Source organism: Cyprinus carpio, chromosome B14 (genome assembly GCF_018340385.1).
Source record: "Cyprinus carpio isolate SPL01 chromosome B14, ASM1834038v1, whole genome shotgun sequence".
Classification (NCBI taxonomy): Eukaryota; Metazoa; Chordata; class Actinopteri; order Cypriniformes; family Cyprinidae; genus Cyprinus; species Cyprinus carpio.
Window position 1 is genome coordinate 23,531,841 of NC_056610.1, and position 25,721 is coordinate 23,557,561.

Here is a 25,721-nt window from a genome sequence, read left to right on the forward strand (position 1 = left end):
CAATCTAAATCTGGTATTCAGGTCAGGACTTGAAAACAGCTTTATCAAATGACCTTTAACAATCACACCATTCATAATTAATTCTTACCTTTGTGTGAACCGACTCCAGTTGAAGCAGAAGCAAAAGTCAGATTTATGAACATAACCATACATTTCTCCCGGCAACATTCACATTCTTAGCATGCAGACAACTAACAGATATAGTGTGTAAACGTCTCTTACAGTCAGGTGGCATGAATGCATGTCAAGTACAGGTCAAGTGTAGATCTCACATGCTGAGAATGATAAAATACAGACACAAGAACATTTCAAACAGGGATAATAATGTCCAATTGCTAGATACAAACCAGGTAAAATAATTTAGTGACTAATTTAGTAGTCTAGTGCTAATGCTGGGTAGTAACTGCTTACATGTAATCTGGATTATGTATTCAGATTCCAGTACTCATAATTAGATTACATTTTAAAATGTTCATAGTCAGATCAGTTACTTTTATGGATTACATGATTACATATTATTCACACAGTGGCAGCAAATTAGTCATAATTTATCTAGTTTCTGTAATTATTCTTTTTTTCTGATTTTAAAGAGTAATTTCTAAAAATACTGTCATATCAGTTAGCTATGAAAACTTTGGATGTGTAATATCATTGCTGGTTTTATGTTGATTATTTATGTTTGTTCATGTGCATGGATTCCTAAAGTTTTTTTTTTTTTTTTTTTTTTTTTTGCCAAACCTCTTTGACTTAAAATATTTAGTTGAAATATCCCCAAGGAAGTTATCATTTCCAATAATTTAACAAGACATTTGCATGTTCACAGTTCTCTGATGTTGGTTAATGTCCCATTGATATGCATGTGAATAATTAAATATTTATATTTTTAGTGTTCAAGTGCTTTATTTTGTTTTTATTTTAAAATATTTTATTTTTCATTAATTATTAGCTTTCTATCAACTCAATCAAACCTACTGCAGTTCTTACACTAGCCACAGTTTGGGGTAACGCTGGAAAGTAATGTCAATGCTTACAGTATATTATATTAAAGTGGTACATTTAATGGAAAGTTTAAAGCAAGTTAGGTTAAAAAAAAATCTAAAAGTAATTCAGAAAAGATTACTTAAAATGTGTAACCCTGATTGTACCAACTACAATTTTCTTCATGTAATCTGTAATCAGTTACAAACTACAATTTGTAAGTTATACTGTCTAATAAACAACAGGCCATTTGTGGAAGAAGACTGTTAGTTATGGAAATATTGATTATCACTGATGAGATTTTTCATCTAATAATCTGACAAGCAAACTTAATTTGGTTACTTCAGTAAAAACAAGCAATTTGTTTGAACAGCACTGCTATGAAAAATATCACGATATGCTACTACACTGACATCTAACTGAAATTCAAAGGACCTTGTCTGTTAAAGAGTATTTTGAAATGTGGACATCTTATATTTAATCCAGTGATCTATTATGTGTGGCAGCACTTTAAATTGAACAGAATTCATCAAGGACTCAGAGGCTTTTAGCACTTTGTGCACGCATACACACACCTTGCTCTGAAAGAGAAAACAGACAGCATGCTTCATTGATTACCTTATCTGTTGAATGTCAAAGGGGAAGATTAAGGCATTCATTTCCATACAGATATGAGAAGGTGAGAGGGGTGTGGGTGTGCTGATGACATGTTTTCCTCTCGCTGCAAAGCAGTTATGTAAATGATCCTAATACAGCCACCGACGATGCACTGTGAATAATCTTACATTTGTATTACTTACGACACAAAACCCACAAAGAAAATGACCAAAAAAGACTCCTCTCTAGCTTGTACTCCACATTACGCAGAATAAAAGAAGGATTTTTGAAGCGCACTGTAAAATATGGCTTATTTAAAATCTAGGTCATGCTATTTTCTTTCCATTTTGTGCCACATCTCCTCATGATAAAGAGGCTGAAATCACTTCGCTGATCTTAATAGCAGCTGCATTCTGGAAATATGACGTTATAGTGCAATTTGGTACAATACGAGAATTCCCACTGCCGCAGCCATTTATCATTTTAGACAAATAATGCGTGCATACCATCAAAAAATGAGACCGATGGGAAGATTTCTGTGATTATTGATTGCCCCCAGGCAACTATGATGAAGACATTAAAACTGGCTGTTTCACGCTTTGTCGTTAATTTAAGGGGAATGAAGAAGAATTCGAGTCATTTGTTGTGCTCATTTAGCTCATGAGATTTTTAGGCCTAAAAATCAAATAAAAACCACTATCAATATCAGGACAGAGAAAAAATAAATGCAATGAAAATATGCAATAAATTAACAGCATATTAGGAGGCAATTAGGATGCGAAGAGGGATTTAAAAATCCATTCTTTCATTTCACAGCTTTCTCATAAAGGCTGTGCAAATGTGTTTTTTTTTAGCTCTCTAGGGAGCACTGCACGTGTTGAAATATGAGATTTGAGAGTTACGGCTGAGGGGAAGATAAATAATAAATAACATCTTAAATTTCAGTCTGTGTTCGGTCACTCAAAGCTATTGTTTGACTTGAGCACAAGCTGTTTTAGCAAGAACCAACATTTATGGGGCAGTGCATGTCAGATTTTGTTATGCTACCAACTTGTTTAAACATGTTAACAATGTGCTAAATCATGCTAGAAACATGTTAAGACATAAACATGCTAGCATTACACTAAATCATGCTTACAACATGTTAAAACGACATGCAACATGGTAAATATCATCAGATAACAAGAGTAATAATCACAAAAAGCTAAATCATGCTTACATGTTAAAACATTCATCAGATAACAAGAGTAATAATCTCACACAGTTATATGCAGTCTGATAATCACCAACAGGTGTGCAACTCCACTAATTGTACTGACTGAAATGTAGTTTCCTAATAAGATTGGAGAAAGAAAAAAAGGAAAAATACAAGTTCAGTGGAACTTGAACTTTAAAGAGTGAGTGTTGCACCAAATTTGTTCAGATCATATGTTTTTTGATTTTTCGTTGCACCTCCTCTTCTGTTGGAAGAGCACCTCTTTTTACATTTGTTACTTAAATGTTAAAACATGACATGCAACATGCTAAATCATGCTTGCAACATGCCATATCACACTGCTGATGTGCTAAAACATGTTAGCAACATTTTCGCAATGTGTTAGAACTTGTTATTGGCTTTGAGTAAAATCTTCAGACTTTTCAAAGTTATTTAAAACTTTCAAACAAGGCTTTGTCAAGCCAACATCAAAGTTTGTTTACAAACTTCACTCATCTAGTTTGAAATATGTAATTCAAATGCCCAGAGACCTTGCAAATATGACTGCTGAGTGTACAGACACACATTGACAGGTGAAACATACTTTACCCAGGATTAAAAGTGGGGTTAAGTGCAATGTGAATAGCCCTGCTCTCTACTATTGTTATATGGGAATGAGCAACTTTGACGTTCTACTAAACACCTCCTCTTGTGAATGACATGAAGGTAAGTAAATGAAGACATTTTTTTGCCAGTCTGCGAGAACAATATCATCTACCCACCTGCTAGTTATTCATCTCTTGACTTCAAGACAAACCACATGGAAATTTCTTTAATCCTTTATTTAGTCAGGCTCGCACAGGTGATTGCATCTCTGCAGCGCAGCTCGAGGCTTGTGTCTTTAGAGACCTGCCTATGATTACATGTAAACAGCTCTTCATCAGTCTGCGGTACACGAGCCCTCTTGACTCCTCTGAGCTCATGCTCACCACTGGTGGGCTAATATTAACATGTTGCTAGGATACACAACTTTCAGATGAATCACAATCACATTCTTAAAATCTCCACTATAAAAATCAAAACAATAAACAAAAAAACAAAAAACAAAAAATTTGAATGATCTAGAAGTTTGGATGCCCTTTTTTGTATTCATTATATATACAGTCATTGTGGTGCAACACAAACTGTTGGAAACAAATATTAATATAACTAATCTGCAATGCTGGGTAGTGACTGATTTCATGTAATCTGGATTACGTGATCAGATTCCAAAAATGAAGTACATGTAATTAGATTCTTTTACATTTGAAATTCTCATAATCAGATTACTTTTTATAGATAATATGATAATTACATATTTTTATAACTCACAAACCCCCTGTAGTTCATTCATGAACCCCAGTTTGGAAAACCCTGGCTTAATGTAATGTTTAATACACTTCATGATGTTGATAACATAGAATTTAATATATTTTAGGTCAAAAGTAATCTAAAAGTGATCAAAAAGTAGTCAGAATAAGAAACATTTTTGTTGAGAACGAAAAACGGTGATACTTTTTTCAGGATTCTTTGATGAATAGTTGATGAAAGTTCTTTGATAAAGCTGAAAAGAACTCTTTGGTAACTTTATAAATGTTTTTACTATCAGTTTTGATTTAATAAATCCTTGCTGAATAAAGGTGTTCATTTACCAAAAAAGACATGACAAAATTATTTATATTTATTAAAAGATAGATCAGAAAGATTATCCTTATTTCTCTCTGATGCATGAAACATTTAATAAAATCTATTAAATAAATATATTCTTTAGGTCAAAACAAGAACTTCTCCACAATGATGCATTAATGTATTTTGAGAGTGGTGCACATTTCCCAAATGCAATACAGAATAATGGTAAATGCAGAGGTTGCGTCATCACTATTTTCATCAGTCATTGTGAATTTATATTTTATATAATAAACAGCAAAACAAACACCTATAAAGAGAACAGTCATATTGTATTATGGGTAAAAGTCAATAGTTGTGTTGGTGACGATGTGATTTTAAAAATCAGTCTACAGTAGAGGAAACCGGCATCAAAGAGTTAAAAGTATAAAACCTGAACACGGTAGAGAAGAGTAAGCTGATGTGTTGAGATTTTGTTTCTGCAAATATTTCTGTGTGCAGTTTCAGATAGCAAAATAAAATAATAATAATAATGTCCACCACATATCCCAGTGCCAGATACATGCTGTGACTGAACAAAGAGACACTTGAGAATCATGGGAGGAAAAAAATATGAGTTTATGATTCCACTAAATAAATAAAGAAATGTCAGGGACCGTTGTATAAAGAATGAATTCATAACACACTGAAGGCACATATCACAGCCAGAAAACCATGTTTTCTAACAAGAATACAAATAGGAAATGCACTTTAGAAGTGTTAATGTTTCTAAACAGTCCCTTTTTTATGTGTCCATCTACTTGTGTTGAGAATCAATGATATCCAGGTACTTTGCTTCAATAATCTTCGGCAACAAGTAATTCCTGCAAAGAAAATGTTATGTTATGGCATATATGTTATTTGACCCTTTTTCTGTGTTGAAATATATGAAAACTGCCTTATTCGTCAGGATACCAAATCTGCATTGTTTGACAGACGTTATGCACACAGATACAGTAAACAGCAGACAAGCTGCTTGCTTATAATGTTAAAGACAATGTAAATATACACTCTCTGAAAAAAAGGTACAGTATCCTATATAATGTGTACACTTTAGATACTTAGTGCTTTTAAAGGACTAATATGCACCTTAAAGGTACTAATATGCACCATTTAGGGGTAAAAGGATGTACTTTTTTGTGTGTATACCTTAGGATGCTTTGACAGCATTATATATAATCGTATTGACGCTCTGATTTAAAAACTACGGCATACCTTATTGGAATGAGCATGATCATGAGTAAAGGGAAGATCATCTTCATATAGGGCAGAGGGTACATCCCAAACGCACACAGGATGATCAGCTGAACCATCTGCAGGCCTGTGAAATAATGCACCTTCCTCTGCGGCACTCTGCGGATGTAGTGGGTGGGTGGATACGACGTCTTGGGAACACAGATTGAGATAAGAATGATCAGTGACAGATTTGTGTTAGCTCATATTAGTCAACATACAGTATGTGGCTAACATAATCTTATTTACTTTCCTAATACAGGAACCAAGAAGAATTTCCAGCAAAAAGCTGATGGTCTGTTTATGCTGAACACAAAACCACTGCACAGTGCGACACCGAAGATACTTGATCTTAAACATACAGCTAAGAAGAGTTGAAATCTGTCACATTACTTTCAAATCTGTTGCTAATGCTGTCATGTTGACTTTAAAGCTGTAAATCCGCAACCACTTTACAACCACAGATAGTCCCTCACTGTACAGTACAGTGATATATATTGATTTTCCTTGGGGTTGAATAATCTGAAGTCAGCACTATTAAATTACACAATAAATGATGTATCATTGATAAATACTGAGTGATCTGGAGACTTGGATTGAGGTCAAAAAGTCTTGTGTCTGAAACCCAGAGGAACATGTACAGCTTTTAAATAAACTAAGTTACGGTGAATGTTTAACTGCTTTTGTCCATTTATTGACTTTATTAACTTGAGCCGTAATGGATGGCGCTCTTAACATACAGCGACACACATCGAATAATTTTAACAGTTTATGGTTAATTTGAACAGACAGCAGTAGATAAAGATGCATTTCCTCCCCATATAATGGTGTAGTACAATTTAGTTTTTTTTTTCATATTTAAATCAAAAATTGTTTTCAACCAGGAAAAGTCCCAGTGTTGTTCCCTAAGTCCAGTTCATTCCCAAACATGGATTAATAATCAAGCTGCTAAAATTAATAGTTCTTCTCTACTCTTTAAAAGTTTGGGGCTGCTAAGATTTTTTAATGTTTTTGAAAGAAGTCTCTTATACAGATACACTTATTTACAGTACAGTAATATTGTGAAATATTATTACAATTTAAACTGTAATTTATTCCTGTGAACCGAAGCTGTATTTTCAGCATCATTACTCCAGTCTTCGGTGTCACATGATCTTCAGAAATCATTCTAATATGCTGATTTACTGCTCAAGAAACATTTCTGATTATTATCAATGTTGAAAACAGTTGTGCTGCTTTATATTTTTGTGGAAACCGTGATGCATTTTATTTATTTTATATGCATTCTTTGATGAACAGAAAGATCAAAAGAACAGAATTTGTATGAAACAGAAATCTTTTTTAACACTATAAATGTCTTAAAACTCTCACTTTTGATCAATTTAATGCTGAATAAAAATTGTATTGAAAAACTTCTGAACAAAGATCCTCCACCAAATGATTATTTTTTGGCTCTCAAGGCTTACTTGTTCTTTAAGCAGAAGGGCCATTCGGTCACACATCTGGTTTCCATCAACAGACGTGAGAGCGATGTACAGGAAGAGGCCGTAGAGAACGGGTTTCGGTATCCACTGCAGAGGCACAGGCAGCAAAAACACTGACAAACCAATCAGGATGTTCGCAGCCAGCGAGGTAAGTCTTGTCTCCTTCACGCTGACTATACTGCAGGCACACAAAAGGACGTGTTTTACAACTCCGGTTAATCACACTTAATGTGTTACTCACACTCTCATACTTAAACATCATCAGTGAGTATCATGTTCTCTAAGTGTGTCTGTAGGTGCTTGTGATCACGTTTCATAGAGATGGCCCCCCTCTACTCGCTGCTCCACCTGCGCCAGCTGACGCACATGCAGTGTGGAGTGTGGGAACGCCGCGTGCATCCATGGCAACCCCAGCACCGACATCAGGATGTTGATAAACCCAGAGAGCATCAGGTCCCAGTGGTACGCCGTTCCCTTCAGCAGTCTGAAACACACGCACACACACTCAAAATATACCATAAACAGACCCAAACAGAACTGACACTGTGAATGATGGCTCACTGATCTCTGAAAAAAACGTCATTCTAGCAAATAGAGAAGGTATGGCACAGAAGCATGAAAACAAACTTTCAATGTTCAAACTCAAATATGTGACACTGGAGCACAAAAACAGTCATAAGGTTAATTTTTTTGAAATTGAGATGTATACATCATCCCAAAGCTTAATAAACAAGCTTCCCTGTTGAGGCATGGTTTGTTATAACAGGACAATATTAGGTGGAGATACGACTATTTGAAAATCTGGAATCTGAGGGTGCAAAAAAATCGAAATATTGAGAAGATTGCAAGTTCTTAGCAATGCATATTATAATCAGAAATGAAGTTTTGATATATTTACAATAGGATATTTAGAAGATATCTTCATGGAACATGATCTTTATTTAATATCCTAATTATTTTTGGCATAAAAGAAAAATGTATAATTTTGACCCATACAGTGTATTGTTGGCTATTATGACTGCTTTTGTGCTCCAAGGTCACATACAGTATGCAGTGTTGGGGCTAATGCATAACACGTTATGTAATCAGATTACTTTTTCAAGTTATGCGTAAAGTAATGCATTACTTTTTAATTTACTGTACAAGAAAATGTCTGAGTTAATTTTTCAAATAAGTAAAACCAGTTTCCACTTTGCTGATTGCTCTCCTGTCGTCATGTTGAGAGAAATGGGGAGTTATTCAGCACTAGACTCACTCTTATCACTAAAAGTTTTAAACATTTTCCAAAAATACAAAAAATACAAATTAAAAATAAAAAAAACAAACAAACAACACAATCAAAAAGTAAAAAAAGTAACATAATGCATTACTTTCCATAAAAAGTAACTAAGCAACGTAGCAACGTAATATTGTAATGCATAACACTCTTAAAAATAAAGGTGCTTAAAAGGTTCTTCACAGTGATGCAATATAAGAACCATTTCTGGTTCCACAAAAAAACATTCAGTCAAAGGTTCTTTAGAGAACTCATCTCTTTTTTATTGTTTTATAACCTGAAGAACCTTTTCGCCACAAAGAACCTTTTGTGAAACAGATATTAAAGGTTCATCATGAAAGCATACAAAAAAGTTTCTTCTATGGCATCATAAGGCATCTTTATAGTTAAAAGTCTACTTTTAAAAGTAACTTCCCCAACACTGCAAAGATGACTCTACTGATTGATTTTCTGCATGGATACCTGTTCTCTGGGGCATTGGTGAGGGACACCACAATATTCTGGTCAATGAAGATGAGCAAGGCAAGGAGAAAGCCAAGACCACACGCACTTAATACGTTCATCCCTGTCAGCTGGTCAAAAGCTGCTACTTTGAACAGGGCTTCATTCTGGTAGTTGAATACAGGAACTGTGGATCAACATATTGGCAGAACTGAATGTATAGTTCACCAAATGAATGACAATTCTACAAATACAGTATGTACTCACTTTGCCAAATCCTCAAAATCACATTCAAACCTGTCACCTCAAAATGGATTGTGAAAGGTTTGACGTCAATGGTAATTGATCAGGATGTCCTGCTGTGACATGCCTTGAGGTGCCAGGTTTGAATCAAAGACTGTGTAATATCTAACAGATATTACTGGCATTGCTGTGAATGGGAGAAAATGCAACATGCAATATGGCAGCTCTAGTAATGGAAGTCCCACCTTTTAATTAAAAAAAAAAAAAAAAGCCAAAATGTTAGACTCTTCACTTCCCATAGAAACCTGAGACTCTCACATGCATTGGTTGGACCAGCCTAAAATATACGCTTTTTAACGAGTTAACAGTGCTGGGTAGTAACTGATTACATGTAATCTGGATTACTTAATCAGATTCCAAAAATTAGGTACTTTTAATTAGATTATATTACATTTTAAAATACTCGTAATCCAACTACGGTTACTTTTTTTTATTATTATTATTGATTATATGATTACATATTATTCACACAGGTCTTTGTAACTTTTTTTGTCAGCTGAATCTCTTTTACATAATATTTGACCCTGGACCACAAAACCTGTCATAAGGGTACATTTTTTGAAATTTAGATTTATTCATCATATGAAAGCTAAATAAGCTTTCCATTGATGTATGGTTTGTTAGGAGGACAATATTTGGCTGAGATACAACTATTTGAAAATCTGGAATCTGAGGAGGCAAAAAAATCTTAATTATTGAGAAAATCATTTTTAAAGTTGTCCAGATGAAGTTCTTAGCAATGCATATTACTAATCAAAAATTAAGTTTTGATATATTTACAGTAGGAAATTTAAAAAATATCTTCATGGAACATGATCTTTACTTAATATCCTAAAAATTTTTGGCATAAAAACCCAGAGACATAATTTTAACCGATACAATGTATTTTTGGCTTTTGCTACAAATATACCCCAGAGACTTAAAACTGCTTTTGTGCTCCAGGGTCACATAACTTTACCTGAAGTATTTAAAAGTAAAAAGTCAATAGCACGTTGATGGTCACATGCAACATTTAAATTTGCTAATATGCATTTTATTTTGATTGTAATTATTTTAAAATGATTTAATTTAATTTATAAATATTATTATTTAATTATTAGCTTTTCATTTAACCCACAAACCCCCTACAGACCCTTCATGAACCCCGCTTTAAGAAATGTTGATGTAATGTTTAATGCACTTAATGTTGTTAATAACAACAAATGGGATAGATTTTCTTTCACTTTGTATTTTTATATGAAGATGGTACAATATTGTTCTATTTAAATCAATGTGATAAAATGAGTTAGGTCACAAGTAATCAAAAAGTAGTCCAATTATACTACTAACTACAATTTTTGTCACGTAATTTGGAATCAGTAACAGATTACGAATGTAAGTAATCTACCCAGCACTGGATATAACAACATTTACGAAGTATTTTATGTAAAACGTACAAAAAAGTCCACCCCAAAAACAAAACTGTCAGTGAGGAGTAAACAGTTCATAGGAAAACATATGAATAAGATTGTACAAATTCATGTGAATTATTTACATTAAATGTGTCGAAGTGTGAAAGAGACAAAATTTAGGGGATGATTATCAAAAAATTATTTAAATTTCAATCTATTCATCACACAATGTCTCTAAATACTTGGTTTAAAGCACATTGTGTACATGTTTAATGTTGCTCTTTTTTTTTATTATAATTTTTCAAACTTGACAGCCTTAATTTCCATTAAATATCCTGCTAATCATTTCCCTTTGTGAAAGTTATGCATGTTTGGAATGACATTATGGCAGGTAAATGATGATGTTTGGTTGAATACTGAAGTTCTGATTGGTTGCATAATTATTACATTCAACATTATCACGGATTGAAATCGCACCTAACCCAAAGTCTATTTGTGATAATTATGATATAAGCAAAAATACTGCATGATCATTAAAGGAGGGTTTTTTTTTTGACATGAGGACTCACGCTTAATGTCAATGAACAGGTAGGAGCCCACGAAGGAGAAGATGACCACAGATATTGGCAGTGCACAGTCTGACACCACCTCCCTGACTTTAGCATGCAGGAATGGGCTGGGAAGAAACAGGAAAGTAGAAAATGTAAACCTTGAGTAATATATGGAAGCCCGTTTCCGCCACTGAATAAAAAAGCAATTGCAACTTTTCAGTATCTCACAATATTGAATTTCTTTGCATGATTTGCATGATATAATGATATATATGAATTGCATGTTTTAAACTCACAATTCTGACTTTTTTCTCAGAATTAAGTAAACTTGTAATCGCAAGTTATAAAGTCATAATTGACTTATAAACTCACAATTACAAGAAGGTCAGAATTTTGAGATATTAACTAGCAATTCTGATTTATTTATAATTTTTTTTGTCAGAGTTGCATGTTTTAAACTGGTAATTGTGAGTTATAAAGTTAGAACTTCCAGATATATACTGGGAATTATGAGTTTATATCTCACAATTCTAAGAAAAAGATCAGAATTGCGAGTTAGAAAGTCAGAATTCTGAATTGTGAGAATAAAGTCAGAAAACTCCCAATTGCGAGGAAGTCTGAATTTTGAGATGTGAACAATAGATATTAGCAATTCTGACTTTTTCTCACAATTGTGAGTTTATATCTTGCGATTCTCATGACTTTTCTCAAAATTATGACATCTTGCATTTTTTCCTCAGAACTGGACTTTATAACTAAAAAGTACTATAAACTGCGAGTTTATATCGCACAGTTCTGACTTTCTAACTCGCAACTGCATGATACAAAGTCAGAATTGTGAGATATAAACTCACAATTCTAGAAAAAAAGTCAAAATTTAAAGATATAAACCCACAATTCTGAGCAAAAAAGTATTGCAAGTTTAAATCTTGCAATTCTCAAAATTGCGACTTTATTTATCAAAATTGTGAGTTTACATCTCAAAATTCTGATCAATTGCGAGATTATATCAGACAATATGGTGGGGAAAAAAACTAGAAATAAAAATTAGTGCTGTCAAACTATTAATGGCGATTAATCGTATGCAAAATAAATGATACAGTATATGTGTGTACTGTGTTTATTTATTATGTATATATAAATACACGCACATACTGTTTATATTTTGAAAATGTTTACATGTATGTCAATTTATATTATATTTTTATTATACATAAATATATATAATATATAAACATAACATTTTTAAAATATATACATGCATGTGTTTGTATTTATATATAGGCCTACATAATAAATATACACAGTACACATGCATATATTATTTAAACAATTTTTTTTTTTTTTAATTTTGCATGTGATAAATCACAATTAACCATTTGACAGCACTATTAAAAATACAGAATTGTGGGATAAAAAGTTACTGTTACCTTTTTTATTTATTTTTTTATTCAGTGGGGGAAGCAGGCCTCCATAGTAATAGGACCATGATTTAATGTTTTATTTGCTCTCTGTGAAGCCAAGTCATTCTGTATAACTTAAAAACCAATTTAGTTTAAATGAAGTATGTTAGATCAGAAGACCAAGCTTTAGCAACTGATGCTAATAAGAGTTAACCAGCCTATAATGACCTTCTCTTGATGAGGAAGAGGGCATAGCCCAGCCACAGTGTTCCCAGCATCAGCAGCAGGCAGAGAATAGGGCGCTCCCTGGTGCACAGAACCACTGATGCAGGCAGTGAGACGCCTCCGTTCTCTGTTCCGTTCAATCCCTGATGAAGTATCACACCCAGACCATGCAGTTCCTCTGTGCTTCCGTTGACTAGAGTAAGGCCATGGTAATATTTATGAAATACTGAGAGAAAAGAAACATACAGTGGACAGCAATTAAGTGCATCACAAAAACAACAAGAAAAGTGCACCCAGAAACAACATAATTTAGTCACTCTTACAGTTTTCCAAATTCATTTGATTTTTCTGAAACATAAAAAGAGATCTAATGCAGAATGTTCATGCTGCTCTTTTCCATTCAATGAAAGTGAATTGCTTCTGAAGCAATAATAATACCAAAATTAAAGTAACCCTATTATAGGGGTGTGCAATAATTATCATCTGCGATGATATCATAACAGTTGTTTTAGCGATATGTGAGCTGACATTATCGATGTGTCACTCACTTAGCAACAAACAAACAAAAACATGTATTGAGAGTCTAAAAGCATATCAGAATGCAGTTAATATGCCCCTATAATTCAAGATATGAAAGCAAAAATATCCCTGTATGGGTTTTTGTTTTTTAAATTTACATAGTTATGTAATATCACACAAACAACATTTTTGTGTGTGAGTGCAACTGCAAATGTGATATTAATTTTATACAACAGTTCAACGGACAAGAAGCTAATATTGAGTGAGTTATATTTTGGACACAAAATTGTCTGTTTTTTTGTTTTTGTTTTTGTTTTTGTTTTTGTTTTGTTTGTTTGTTTTTGTCAATGAAAATAGCTTCGATCGAAAATAGTGTTTCATTCTGAATGAATTTTTAATTTTTAATTAATCATTTATCAAGTCATTGGATTCAATGATCCATTCATAAAGTCACACAGTTGCTTCATTTCTAAATGAATCAGCCGTTTTGAACAAATCATTTGAATGAATGAATCAATTAACCATTAATTAGGACAGGGACGGTTTTAGTGTCATATTTATTAATTCATCCCTGGTCTAAACCTGCCAAGGTACCAACACAAAAACACACTCAGCAGAATATGGTTTAATTATCCCTATTTGAAAAATCATAATAAATATATATAATTTTTTGCCAATTTCGCACATGTGTGACCCCTACCCTATTATTTGCTGAAAACAAGTCAAAGGGGTAACCTTTATGTAACTCTATCTATCTTTTTATTATTTTTGGAATTTAGCAGCCACAGTTTTGATTTTACTTCACTGAATAGAGCTGGAAAAGAGCTGCTAGAACGTTTTGCTTTAAACGACTCTTTTTGTGATCCATGGAATGGGATAAAATTGCAGGTTTGGAATGCCATGAAGGGGCTTTAGGTACAGTATTGTTTTAAAGGGATAGTCCACCAAAAAAAGAAAAAAGAAAATTCTGTCATCACTTACTCATCCTCATGTCATTCTATATTTTGAGAAATGTGCCCATGTTTATTTTTCTTTGTCCAAAACGGTTTGGTTACCAACATTCTATAAAATATCTTTTGTGTTCCAAAGAACAAAGTACGTTGATTTGAACAACATTAGGGTGAGTAAATGATGAAAGAATTTTAATTTTTGGGTGAACTATCCCTTTAAACCACAGCAAACATTATTCTCATATCAAAATGCATCTAGACATTTACATTCTCTCCCCATTTCTTTCTCACTCACGTCCCTGTTGTTAAATCACCATTAATGATTTATTTCTGAGATATTACAAGCCTGCTATAGTTTGGATATTAGTTTCAGCAACGCCTGTGGTCCTTTTACATTTCACAGCTCTGAACTTACTCTTTATGGTGCCTTTCAAAGCGTCGCCCACAAAGGCAATGGAGATGAACAAAGCTATCACTTCTTCTGTGGAGCTGAGAGCACACATAGCACACAGTGAACAACTGATCTTCACTTTTTATCAAAGCTACAGAGCACAAACCAAGACATAACAACAAAATCAAGGCACGCCACAAACAGAGATTACAGCACACACGACAGGACAGCACAGATTTATGATGGATGTTTATGCTACAGAGAGAGGCCATATCAGAATGTGGTGTCTGCCTGAGGGGATTTCATACATCAATAAAAGACAACTAGATTGTTACATTTTCTCAAGCAAATGAGTGAGGTGCATGTTTGTGTAAAACTCTCCACCACAATTCTAGGGTGTTGTGGGTGGCTGTCAGCAACTTGTTTCGGTGCTTTAAGTGGGCTTTAGCTTTGCTTTGCAATTACTAGAGTGTTCTAGCTGGTTGCATACTGACCGAAAACATTGAAAAATCATCCCCAAATCTTTATAATATTCTGATCTCAAGATATCCCTTCTGTGCCTGTGTTTAAGGGACTTTCTCCATCCGCCTGGCCAAAATCGTAAATCGGATTGCTTAGAAAAGTAATAGCATACTTCTCAACAATTCACATTTCTGGTGTTTTTATCATGTCTATAGTGCAAAGGGTGCAGAACAAGTTTTGGGGTTTGTGATATGAACAATATAACATTAATATGTACATCAGGAATGTGATCAGTTAAGGACAAAAATATATAGTTTGTCGTATATATTTTTATAGCACTTCAGCTGTTTCAGGACACATTCTGTTATTTTTACGGAACCCGTTTAGATAATAATAACAATGGTAAATAAATAATAATAATAATTCAAAATATTATTTTCTTTTATTAAATGATAAAATTTCAATAACGGTATTATACTGTAAAATAAAAATCAGTATTTAATGAAAATAATAATACTAATAATGGCAAATAAATCATTTTATTTTACACTGCAGTAAAATTACAATAACTTCAATAATTAATCTTAATTTCTTTGCTTCAACTGTTAAACCTCAGAGTTTTGGCGCAGAACACAAAGAGATTGTAGAGCTTTTTTGACAACTATTTAATAATTGATTCTCATCACAGTTTTGTGTCTTTAAATGCAATCCAAACTTTGTGTGGAGAAGCATTAAATGTAATCCAAGCTGCTTTGAGACGTTAAAAAACAGCGGATCGTGCACAAAAAAAATAAACAAAATCACAGTTCTGCACTTCTCATTGTGATGCATGCAGTGCTGCAGATTATATACTTAATTAAATTGCAGTCTTTGTGATTCAATAAACGCAATAAGCCATATTATATTTTATTTACATTTTGCAGTTTGTTTAGTAATTGTTCAAGGTCATTTTGTGATTTCAGTCTTCAAACAGTCCCTCACCTCTTACCACCAAACATTTTTTTTTTCTTTTTATCTAATTCATGTTGGCCATACTGTACTTCTCAGGTCGGAAAATATAAAAGTCCATATAAACAAGTAAAAGCACATTCCTGGCAGATAAACCCATGGTACTTCTCCACTGACCGTTTGAAGAGCTTCATAAACAGGCTGACATTGAAGATGCCTCCCAGTATGAGGAACAGACTGTTCCAGAGGCCGATGCAGGCGTAAAAAGCAGGAAAATCGAGGTCGTAGTCATCACAGATGCCTCTGATCACTGCAGTATACAAACAAAAGAGAGAAAACAACTGTAAAGGCCTCTGAGAGAGACGGTCAGCTCAACTTTCTTCATAAGAGAGATACAGCACCGCTGATGAAGATGGCTAGAGGTGCAGTGGTGAGAGGAATGACCAGCGGAGAGCCAGCAAACAGAGAGTAAATCACTCCTCCAATGCACTGACCAATTATAGTCTTCTGCACATCCAAAAAAAAAATCAAAAAAAAAATACAAAAGAAAACAAAAAACCACTAAAAAAAAAAAATAAAGGTGCTTTACTGGCATCGATGGCTCCATGGAGAACCTTTAAAGGGATAGTTCACCCAAAAATGAATATTCTGTCATTAATTACTGAATTTGCATTTTTGGGTGAACTATCCCTTTAAATAAAGGATCCGAAAGGGTGTTTTCAAAGCAGTGTCATAGAAGATTTGGTTTCTTAAAGAACCTTTCAGAGATCAGTTCCTAGAGGAACCATAATAATCTCAGAACACAGGCAAAGAAGAAGCAGAAACAAGCAGATGGATATGTAAAATAATGTGATAATCAAACATTAAACAGCATATAAATCAAAACTGCCTAATGTTACCTAATGAAATGTCGACAGTCGCAGGAAGTGGTATAGGACTGTGAAGCTTAGGAGGTGTTGAGGTCTATATTTTGATCATCGATCTAAATCCCATCCAGACGTGGTCTTCGACAAAAACACGATTTTCTCAACTTTTTTTTTCAACATTTTTTTTTTTATGAAACTTACCCACAATCAAATATTAATTAAAAAAAAAAAAAAAAGCATGAAACTGGAATAAAAGTTTGTTTTGTAAGCAGAGGCTCTGGTTCTTAGTTTTGACACACTGCATGTTCAGATATTCATAGAGCAAAACATTCTGGGAGCCATGAAACTTCTGCAAATGATCAAAAATGCTGGAGGTGGCTGGCAACTTAAAAAAAAATACAGAAATAAAGAAATAACACTGGCAGGGAAAGAGTTAGAAATCTGAAGAAGCTTTTTCCACTATAAAGAACCTTTTTTAAGATGGAAAGTTTAAATGGATGTTAAAGGTTATTGATTGAAATATTGATGCCAATGAAGAACCTTTATTTTTGAGAGTGTAAAACTTTAACATTCCATAAAATTTCTTTATAGTGGAAAAGGTTCTGGGTCTGGGCCTCTTCAGTCACTTTTGACAGAAAATCATCGGATTGAGATGACACTTGGTGACACTTGGCTGTGTGAGCACACAAACAAAAATGTTAAAGGGTCGAAAATTAGAAAAATAACACTTGGTACTGTAGCAGACAAAAATGACAGCAGAAAAAATCTTTAAAAGGTACATTAAAATCCCCTCAGAATTTTAAATAGAATTTAAAAAATATACATTACATTTACATTGTTTTTTCTGAGTTACATTTCAAGGCTTTGGTCACTTTTGGCTACAAAGTGTAACCCAAAAATTAAAAGGCACAGAGAGTTAAGAAATGTTCACAAAAAGGAACCCAAAGAGGAACGCAAAATTGTTCTAAGACATTTATATATATAAAAAAAAGATATATATATATATATATTTTTTTAAGAGTGTAGAACTTTTGCATTTTCACAAAAGGTTCTTTATAGTGGAAAAAGGTCCTTTAGATTTTTAAAATATTGTTCACACTAAGTGGAAAAATGAAACAGGAAAAATGGAAATGAAAAAGGAAGAATGCTTCTTTTGAGAGCTGTGCACTAAAAGGAACCCAAAAATGGTGTTTCTGGTCCAAGGTGGTCCATCAGCTAATGACTATAAATGATTAACTTTATAATTTGAGCGCAGACCTATTTCTCCTCGCGTGCTCTCGTCATTCAGAGAACCGAACGCAATGGCCGGCAGCAGGATGGCGATGTAGAGGAAGATGGCTGTGGTGGTGTACTTCAGCAAAGATCTGTTAGCGTCCAGAATCCCTGGAGAGAGAAGCCACACAGCAACAAACACCTCAGCCCCAGCAACAGAGAGATTTCTGTTATTTTTAGTAAAAGTGAAGTCAGCCAGAGCCTTGAAGGAAACTCGCCATCTGTGAAGTCCGACAGGTACAACGGAAGCCTGCGGCACAGGTCTTCATAAATGCCACGACCTGCTCGGAGGAAATCTTTCACCTGCGTACAAAAGGAGATTAAGCAGTGAAAAAATATGCTGATAATGTTTTTTCCGAATACATAAACACAGAGCTCATAAAATCCTAAGTGCATAAACATGTAAACCTTAACAAAAAAAGTGTTGTTGTAAAATATCACAAGATGGGAAATTGTAATTTATGTGTGATCATCAAAACAGCTGCGCTTGAAATGTTATATCTCTTATTATGCAGCACGAAAAGGAATATAATGGAAAATCTGTTCTTTTTCAATTACATTATAGGGAATGTGAGAATAATCCTAGTGACAGAATACAACGTACACTTACTACAAAGAGGGTAGGCTGTGAAACGTGAAAATTGAGTCAATTTCAAGAAAGCAACCAATGGTCACTAAAAGGAGATGCTTATTTTTTTTTAAAAAAAGTCTTATGCTAATCAAGGCTGCATTTATTTGATCAAGTATACAATAAAAACAGAAATTGTGTGAAATATTATTAGAATTCAATATATTGTAAACTGTAATCAAAGCTACATTTTCAGCATCATTACTCCAGTATTCAGATCATTTCAAGATGTTTTATGATTTTAACTGTTGGGTACAATTGTGATGGTCAACATTTCTGAGATGGAAGCGAAAAAAAAAATCATGATTTTAAAAGTAGGAGGGGTAAAAGTTTATCTAATATGTCTAATAGTTCTAACATTAGAGTTTAGTGGGCATGCTATGACATGTCCCCACCAATATCCATCCACTACTAAATTGTCCCTTGCAATAATTACGATTAAACAATTAAAAGTCTGTTGTCTGCCATTATGTACTCCCCACCAATGTAAAAATCAAACCTATGTCCACAAAGCACTGTAAAAGTCAAAAGAGAAACACAGTTTGTAAAAATGTGTGTCAGTATATTCGGTTTGTGCATTTGGTCTTAAAGAAACAGCAGCCTATAAATACCTGCTGCCGTCTGCGTCATTAATGCTAATCAAACAACAAAATACAGCTTTAACAAAGAGTAATCTGTATTTAATGTATACACTGAACACTATAGTCTTATTTAACACTTATTAGATTTCTGTACCTGAATACTACTGTTCCTGACTTTATTTGTAATGTTGTTATACTGCATTCATCTTTGTGTATTTGTTATTTTATTACTGACTTTTTTCAGTTGTCTTTAATGATGTTTCTGAACTGTATTATTTAGGCCAGTAGTTTTTGCTGTGTTATCAAAGTACTTAAAGTGTTCTTTAAGTAATAGATTAAAAGCACTTTTTTTATTAGATAAATGATCCAATCCGAAACTCAAAAATGGTAAAAAGATGAGTTCTGTGATGGGTTGCAGCATAATGTGAGGCCGGTGTGTGTGTGAAGAGTGCACTTCACGGCCCACAGAGAAAACCCAACATTAAGTTAACAGGCAGACTGAGCAGATAATTGGTTGGCCAAGTCATTTACATGCCCCGAGCCTCTCTCGGCTCCAGACCTTGAGTGGTTTGTTGCTGTGTGGGTCGGTCTCTTCCTCCAGCGAGGGCTTCTGGATGGCAGTGGAGAGCCGCTGCCTTTGAATCACCAGCTCCTGCTTGAAGTCCTCCTGGGTCTTGGTTTCCAGGAGTTTCTGTCTAAACGAGATGTCTGAGAACAAGGTGGCAAACGTGCGGCCGAGCTCTATGGCGGTCTTTGTGCTTTTCTGCAGGATACGGAAGAGAAAAATTACAATAGAGGCTTAAATAGATCCGAGATGCTAAAAGTAACACTACAGATTAAAAAAAAGTGTAAGTGTAAAAACTGACACGGTTTGAATTGTAAATGAATTGCAAATTAGCACACAGCAGTGATAATACAAATGTGTGTTTTTGTCACTCTAGGTGATGATAAGTGAAAGGAGCAGCTTACTGTGCGAGGCGGTGCCAGGATGAGGATAACATAGCGAACCTCGCAGCAGTTCACGCCCCAGTTCTGCGGCCGCTCCAGACGCGAAACACAGACGCAGCGTCTCTGGAGACTCTTCACGTTACAGCTGAATGCAGAAGGGCAAACACTTCTCATCAGACATATATATCATTAAATGCAAATAAAAGATTAAATAGACAGATAGAGATAGAGGCTGGGCTGATCATATTTGATATTTAGTTTTTCTACATCAGCCAATAAATGTGCCTGCTTGATTGCTTCTAGGCATGCATTTTTGTGTTCAAAGTAAAATTGTGTTAAATAAATAATGTTGTGTACATCTCACTTGATATTTCCTAACATAAATAGGGTACATAATATAAACTGGCAGCAGAATGTTTGGAAAAAGATTTGTAAATGTTTGTTTTTTTAAACAAATTCTCACCAAGGATGCATTTATTTGATCAAGAATATAAAAACAGAAACAATGTGAAATATTATCACAATTTAAAATAAATGTTTTCTATGTGAATATATTGTAAAATGTAATTTATTTCTGTGATCAAAGCTGAATTTTTTTGAGCATCATTACTCCAGTCTTCAGTGTCACATGATCTTCAGAAATCAGTATAATATGCGGATTGGATGCTCAAGAAACATTTCTGATTATTATCAATGTTGAAAACTGAAAAAGCTTTGGATGCTTTAATGAATAGAAAGTTTATTGAACAGCATTTATTTGAAATAGCTTTTTTTTTTTTTACATTATAAATGTCTTTTTTTCTGTCACTTTTGATTGATTTAATGGCATCCTTGCTGAATAAAAATATGAATATCTATTTATTTATTTTTTTTTATTTATTTTGCACTTATCATAACCTTGTTAATGGTAATGCATCATAAATATATTAAGTAGCAAAAACTGTTTTCAATATTGATAAAAATAAGAAATGTTTCTTGACTAGAGTAATAATGCTGCAAATTCACATTCGCCATTACGGGTATAAATTACATTTTAAAATATATTCAAACAGAATCAGTTATTTTAAATTTGTTCAATAATTCACAATATTACCATTTTTACTGTATTTTACTGTATCTAATAAACCCAGCCTTGGTGAGCATAAAAAAAAAAAAAAAAATTTGGCCATCAGTTAAATTAATTGCTTTATGTAAATGTACGGTATATGCACAAAGTGTAATTATTATTTTAATGGTAGCAACATAAAGATACATAAAAGTACGTAAATGCTTTAAGATTGCACTATATGCATGTACTGTATATTATAGGCTTAAAATGTAACAGCGTCTCTGTTCAGAAAGAGATATTAGATATTTACAGTATGCTCTAACTGGAAAAAAACATGCAGGTGGACTAGATATATACAGTATGTATGTATTTTTAAGTGCTTAACTACTGATGTTTAAGGTCTACATACAGCACACAGAGCCAGGACTGCTGGTAGCGTACTCCAGTGGCTGTCGCGGTCACTCCCTGAATGGTCTCGGTCAACAAGTGAACTTCAACAGACAGAGAGAGAATACAGTCAAACACATTCCCTGTTTTATTTAAAGACAGTGGGTCTTCCATTAAGCTCATCCTCACAGGGTTCGCCCTGGATTTCTGGACTGCTAGACTAGATGACCTGTGGCCTTTGGGGCAGACGGCCCGCTGCTCACCGTTGGCCTCCTGTCCTCCGGCGTCTGTGAACAGAGCGCGCATGACCTCCGCAGCATTGCAGCTGCCCTGGCCGTCCGTCGTCACATGCTCCAGCATTCTGCGCAGCACTTCATCCAGGGAGGACGCCCTCTCGTCCAGCAGGATGCTGGCCTGCGCCAAGAACCCATCCAGATCCCGGTGAGCTCTCACCTCCTCCTGGAAATTCACCAACTTCACATACTGCAGCAGGAAAGAAGAGCTCTGAAGAGGTCGCTTGGCAACAAAGCCTGCTTATCAATGATTCTTTGAATCTGGTTCTTTTTAATAAAGCATTTAAACCAATTCTCAAAGCATTTGCATTACATTTACACATCATTTTATTCAAAGCGAACCCGCTGGCATTGCTAGCAGAAACATCTGTGTTTGTTTGTAACATTACTAGATATTTATTTTACTGGACCACTGAGTGATTCTGAATCAGTGAATACATTTTTTGAAACATTATTATTTGTTGCTTGCATATTGAATATGCAAAGATATAAACATGTGCAATACACCATTGTAATATTATATTAATTAATATAATTGATTTAAAATACTAAGATCATTTCAAATAACTGGAATTATTAATGATAATTTTATTTTCAGTAACATAATATTTTTAATAAAAAAGTTTTTTTTTTTATACTACACTACTACACTTTTTTATACTACAAATCAGAAGCTTGGAATTAGTAGGATTTTTAATGATTTTTTAAAAGAAGGCTCTTCTGCTGTGTTTATTTGATCAAAAATACAGTAAAAACATAGATAGATAAAGTAAAAAATTTAAATAGAAAAGTTATTTTTTCAAAATTATTGTAATTTTATTCCACATTATTAACGTTTTTGTTGTATTATTGCACATATCCTTGATCAGCATATAAGACTTCTTTCAAAAACAATAAGAAATCAGAATTAAAAGTGTACATTTTTAATGTTTTGAATTCCATCTCATAACTTTAGACCATAAAAATGAGAGAAATGCACGACTGAGGAAGCCCAGCCATAAATACATCAATTAAACAACGGATGTAAATGATGAAAGAGCCTCAGTAAGAAAGCCTTACTCTTCTTGATGTATGCAGAAGGCCAAATCCTGAAGCATCAGCGTCTATTCATAGGAGGAGAAGAGGGAGGGGGGGGGGTGATAAATTGTTAAAACCCTTGTGCTGTTACATGGATGCATGAGTTTGAAGGACAGACCACTGAGCCAGGCCTCCCAGAAGATGTGTTTTCCTTCATTATCTCGGAGCCCTGAACTCTTTGTATTATGTCTCACTGGTTATAAATAGTCAAAGAGTCTCCAAGTCTGCAGCGCAGACACGTCAGAAGTGCATTGTGGTCCCTGAACCCTGACACCGCAGTCACTTAAGAATAAGCCCTGGCACAGCCTGCTTCCCCAGTGCCGTAAACACATCAGCCCAAATATGAAAACAATACTGATTGTTTTTAAGGCCTGAAAGTGAACACAGAGAATTTCTGCTGCAGACGGATGAGACTGCCGGGATCCGTCTTTACCTCGGGCAACAATCACAATGATTTTTTTTTTTTTAGATTTTTAAAGTACTCTCAAAGAGAATCTCATCTGAGACACCCACCCACCCACACACACACACACACACACACACACACACACACACACACACACAGATCCAAAGCAGCGCTCAGATGCATCACAATCTCTGACCTGAGATGCTCGGCTGAACGTTCGTCTCGTAGTGACTTCTGTCTGTCGGGACGGCGAGCGTGTCTTGTTTCCTCCGGCTCTCTTCTCCGCTGTCCTCTGTTTCTGCGTCTCCCAGCTCTGAGATATCAACATGTCACAATAGAGCTCCTTAAGTAGGCCTTTCTTGGCTTTAAGATGATTATTATAATCTCATTTCCCTGCCTAACTGGGTCTGACGTGACCTTTTGCAGCTGGTAGATGAAATATAGCACCGTGCATTTGTATATAGAGGCTGAGAGGTGTTCACTTCCTATTCAATGAATCATGCTCGTTTTCATCCCGAGCGTAGAAGTATTTATTTAACGCTATTTATGGCATGACTGCAGATGCATCCCCCTCACAAAAATATATGCACCATCTGTTAAAGCTACACAATGCACCCATGGCCTCATAAAAGAAAAACCTGCACAAAACCAGGCACACGGAGCAATATAACCAAAGCCGTCCCAATAAATTCTTTCTTTGCATGGAAGAGTATAATCATGACATGAGCTAAACTACATGAGGAATAAACTGAGGTTGCAGCTGTTGGGGTGATGCACTGTGAAGTCTGTTTACTCGCCGTCTGATGCTATTTACTGTGCGTTACGGTGAATTTGAGCCGGTTATATTTAATCAATTCACCATCGTATGATCAAGACGTTTCCTTTTACAGTATTTCACACGTCGGATCTCACCCTCCGCTTTCGTAAACCTGTTTTGTTTGTCTGCCAGTTAACAGAGAGCTCGCTAACTGAACTTGGCATGGTAAACCTTATTTAAATCATGTTTGGTTCTCACCCATCCTTTGGAACGGGTGGCCATTTGTTGTCTGCCCAGGTGATGAAGCGTCTGTGGAAGAAACAGGTCTCAATTGATCAACTAAACATTGTCAAGCACATGCATTTCTACATATATTTTAAGGTGTGTAAATGTGAAATTAATTTCAGTAGTCAGAAGAGGAATTACAACAACATCAAATTTAAAATAAAGGAGGAAAAAGTACTTGGCTGGTACTACTGATGGGCGGATCTCAAAAAAAGACAAAGAGATTTTTTCCAGGTTATATAACCCTAAAATTAAAGAAACATTTTTAAAGTTGGCATGAAACAGAAATTATGATGGTCTTTTCTTGCCTATTATAGCATATGTACAAAGGAAACGGCTTCTCGAAAGAGGGGGGAAGAAAAAAAGAGGAAGACATGACTTGATTTTGTCAGAGTTTATTGGATCATTGTTGTTTGCTAATTACTAATTGCTAATTGTGAAGATCTCATGAGTGACAGGTTGCTGGATGTTGCTGATGAAAAATCTCATGGATACAAAATAATAATAAAAAATAATAACGATGGACATGGATGAATCATTTATAATTAACACTGGAATACTTTATTAAAAAACAATAAATAATATATAAATAAACATATAAAAATATAATATAAATATATATATATAATATATATATATACCACCACAAAATACCAAAACCTCTGAAACATTACTATTATTTATATTTTTAAAAATAAAGGTCAAAAGTTTGGAAACAAAAAAACATATACAGTACAGGTCAAAAGTTTGGAAACATTACTATTTTTAATGTTTTTGAAAGAAGTTTCTTCTGCTCATCAAGCCTGAATTTATTTGATCAAAAATACAGAAAAAAATGTAATATTTTGAAATATTATTACAATTTAAAATAATTGTTTTTAAATGTATTAAACTTTAAATTATCATTTATTTCTGTGATGCAAAGCTGAATTTTTAGGATCATTATCACATGATCCTTTAGAAATCATTCTAATATGATGATTCATTATCAAAGTTGGAAACAGTTCTGCTGCTTAATATTTTTTCAGAACATGTGATACTTTTTTAGGATACTTTGATGAATAAAAAGTAAAAAAAAAAAATGAAGCTATGTTTTTAAAATTATAAATTTTTAAATAACAA

At 34.2% G+C, this 25,721-nt stretch overlaps 1 protein-coding gene across 4 annotated transcripts in view; it reads right to left on the reverse strand.

The window, feature by feature from the left end:
- Positions 1–5,034: 5,034 nt before the first annotated feature.
- The window catches only part of LOC109059988 (sodium bicarbonate transporter-like protein 11), a 30,919-nt gene continuing 10,232 nt past the window's right edge, over positions 5,035–25,721 (reverse strand). For 2 of the 4 annotated variants that reach the window (XM_042738652.1, XM_042738651.1), the window contains exons 2-20: positions 24,573–24,623; positions 23,754–23,870; positions 23,134–23,177; positions 22,045–22,264; positions 21,804–21,885; positions 20,368–20,491; positions 19,958–20,161; positions 18,408–18,492; positions 18,175–18,300; positions 16,453–16,566; positions 16,229–16,361; positions 14,666–14,739; positions 12,785–13,007; positions 11,172–11,278; positions 8,930–9,095; positions 7,502–7,675; positions 7,174–7,369; positions 5,690–5,859; positions 5,035–5,298 (exon numbers count right to left, since the gene is read on the reverse strand). In XM_042738652.1, the coding sequence (XP_042594586.1) occupies positions 5,232–5,298; positions 5,690–5,859; positions 7,174–7,369; positions 7,502–7,675; positions 8,930–9,095; positions 11,172–11,278; positions 12,785–13,007; positions 14,666–14,739; positions 16,229–16,361; positions 16,453–16,566; positions 18,175–18,300; positions 18,408–18,492; positions 19,958–20,161; positions 20,368–20,491; positions 21,804–21,885; positions 22,045–22,264; positions 23,134–23,177; positions 23,754–23,870; positions 24,573–24,623 (2,477 nt within the window). In that variant the 3' untranslated portion in view covers positions 5,035–5,231. Of the gene's footprint in view, positions 5,299–5,689; positions 5,860–7,173; positions 7,676–8,929; positions 9,096–11,171; positions 11,279–12,784; positions 13,008–14,665; positions 14,740–16,228; positions 16,362–16,452; positions 16,567–18,174; positions 18,301–18,407; positions 18,493–19,957; positions 20,162–20,367; positions 20,492–21,803; positions 21,886–22,044; positions 22,265–23,133; positions 23,178–23,753; positions 23,880–24,572; positions 24,624–25,721 lie in introns of those variants that run through there. The other 2 variants (XM_042738650.1, XM_042738653.1) reach the window with 2 other exon arrangements.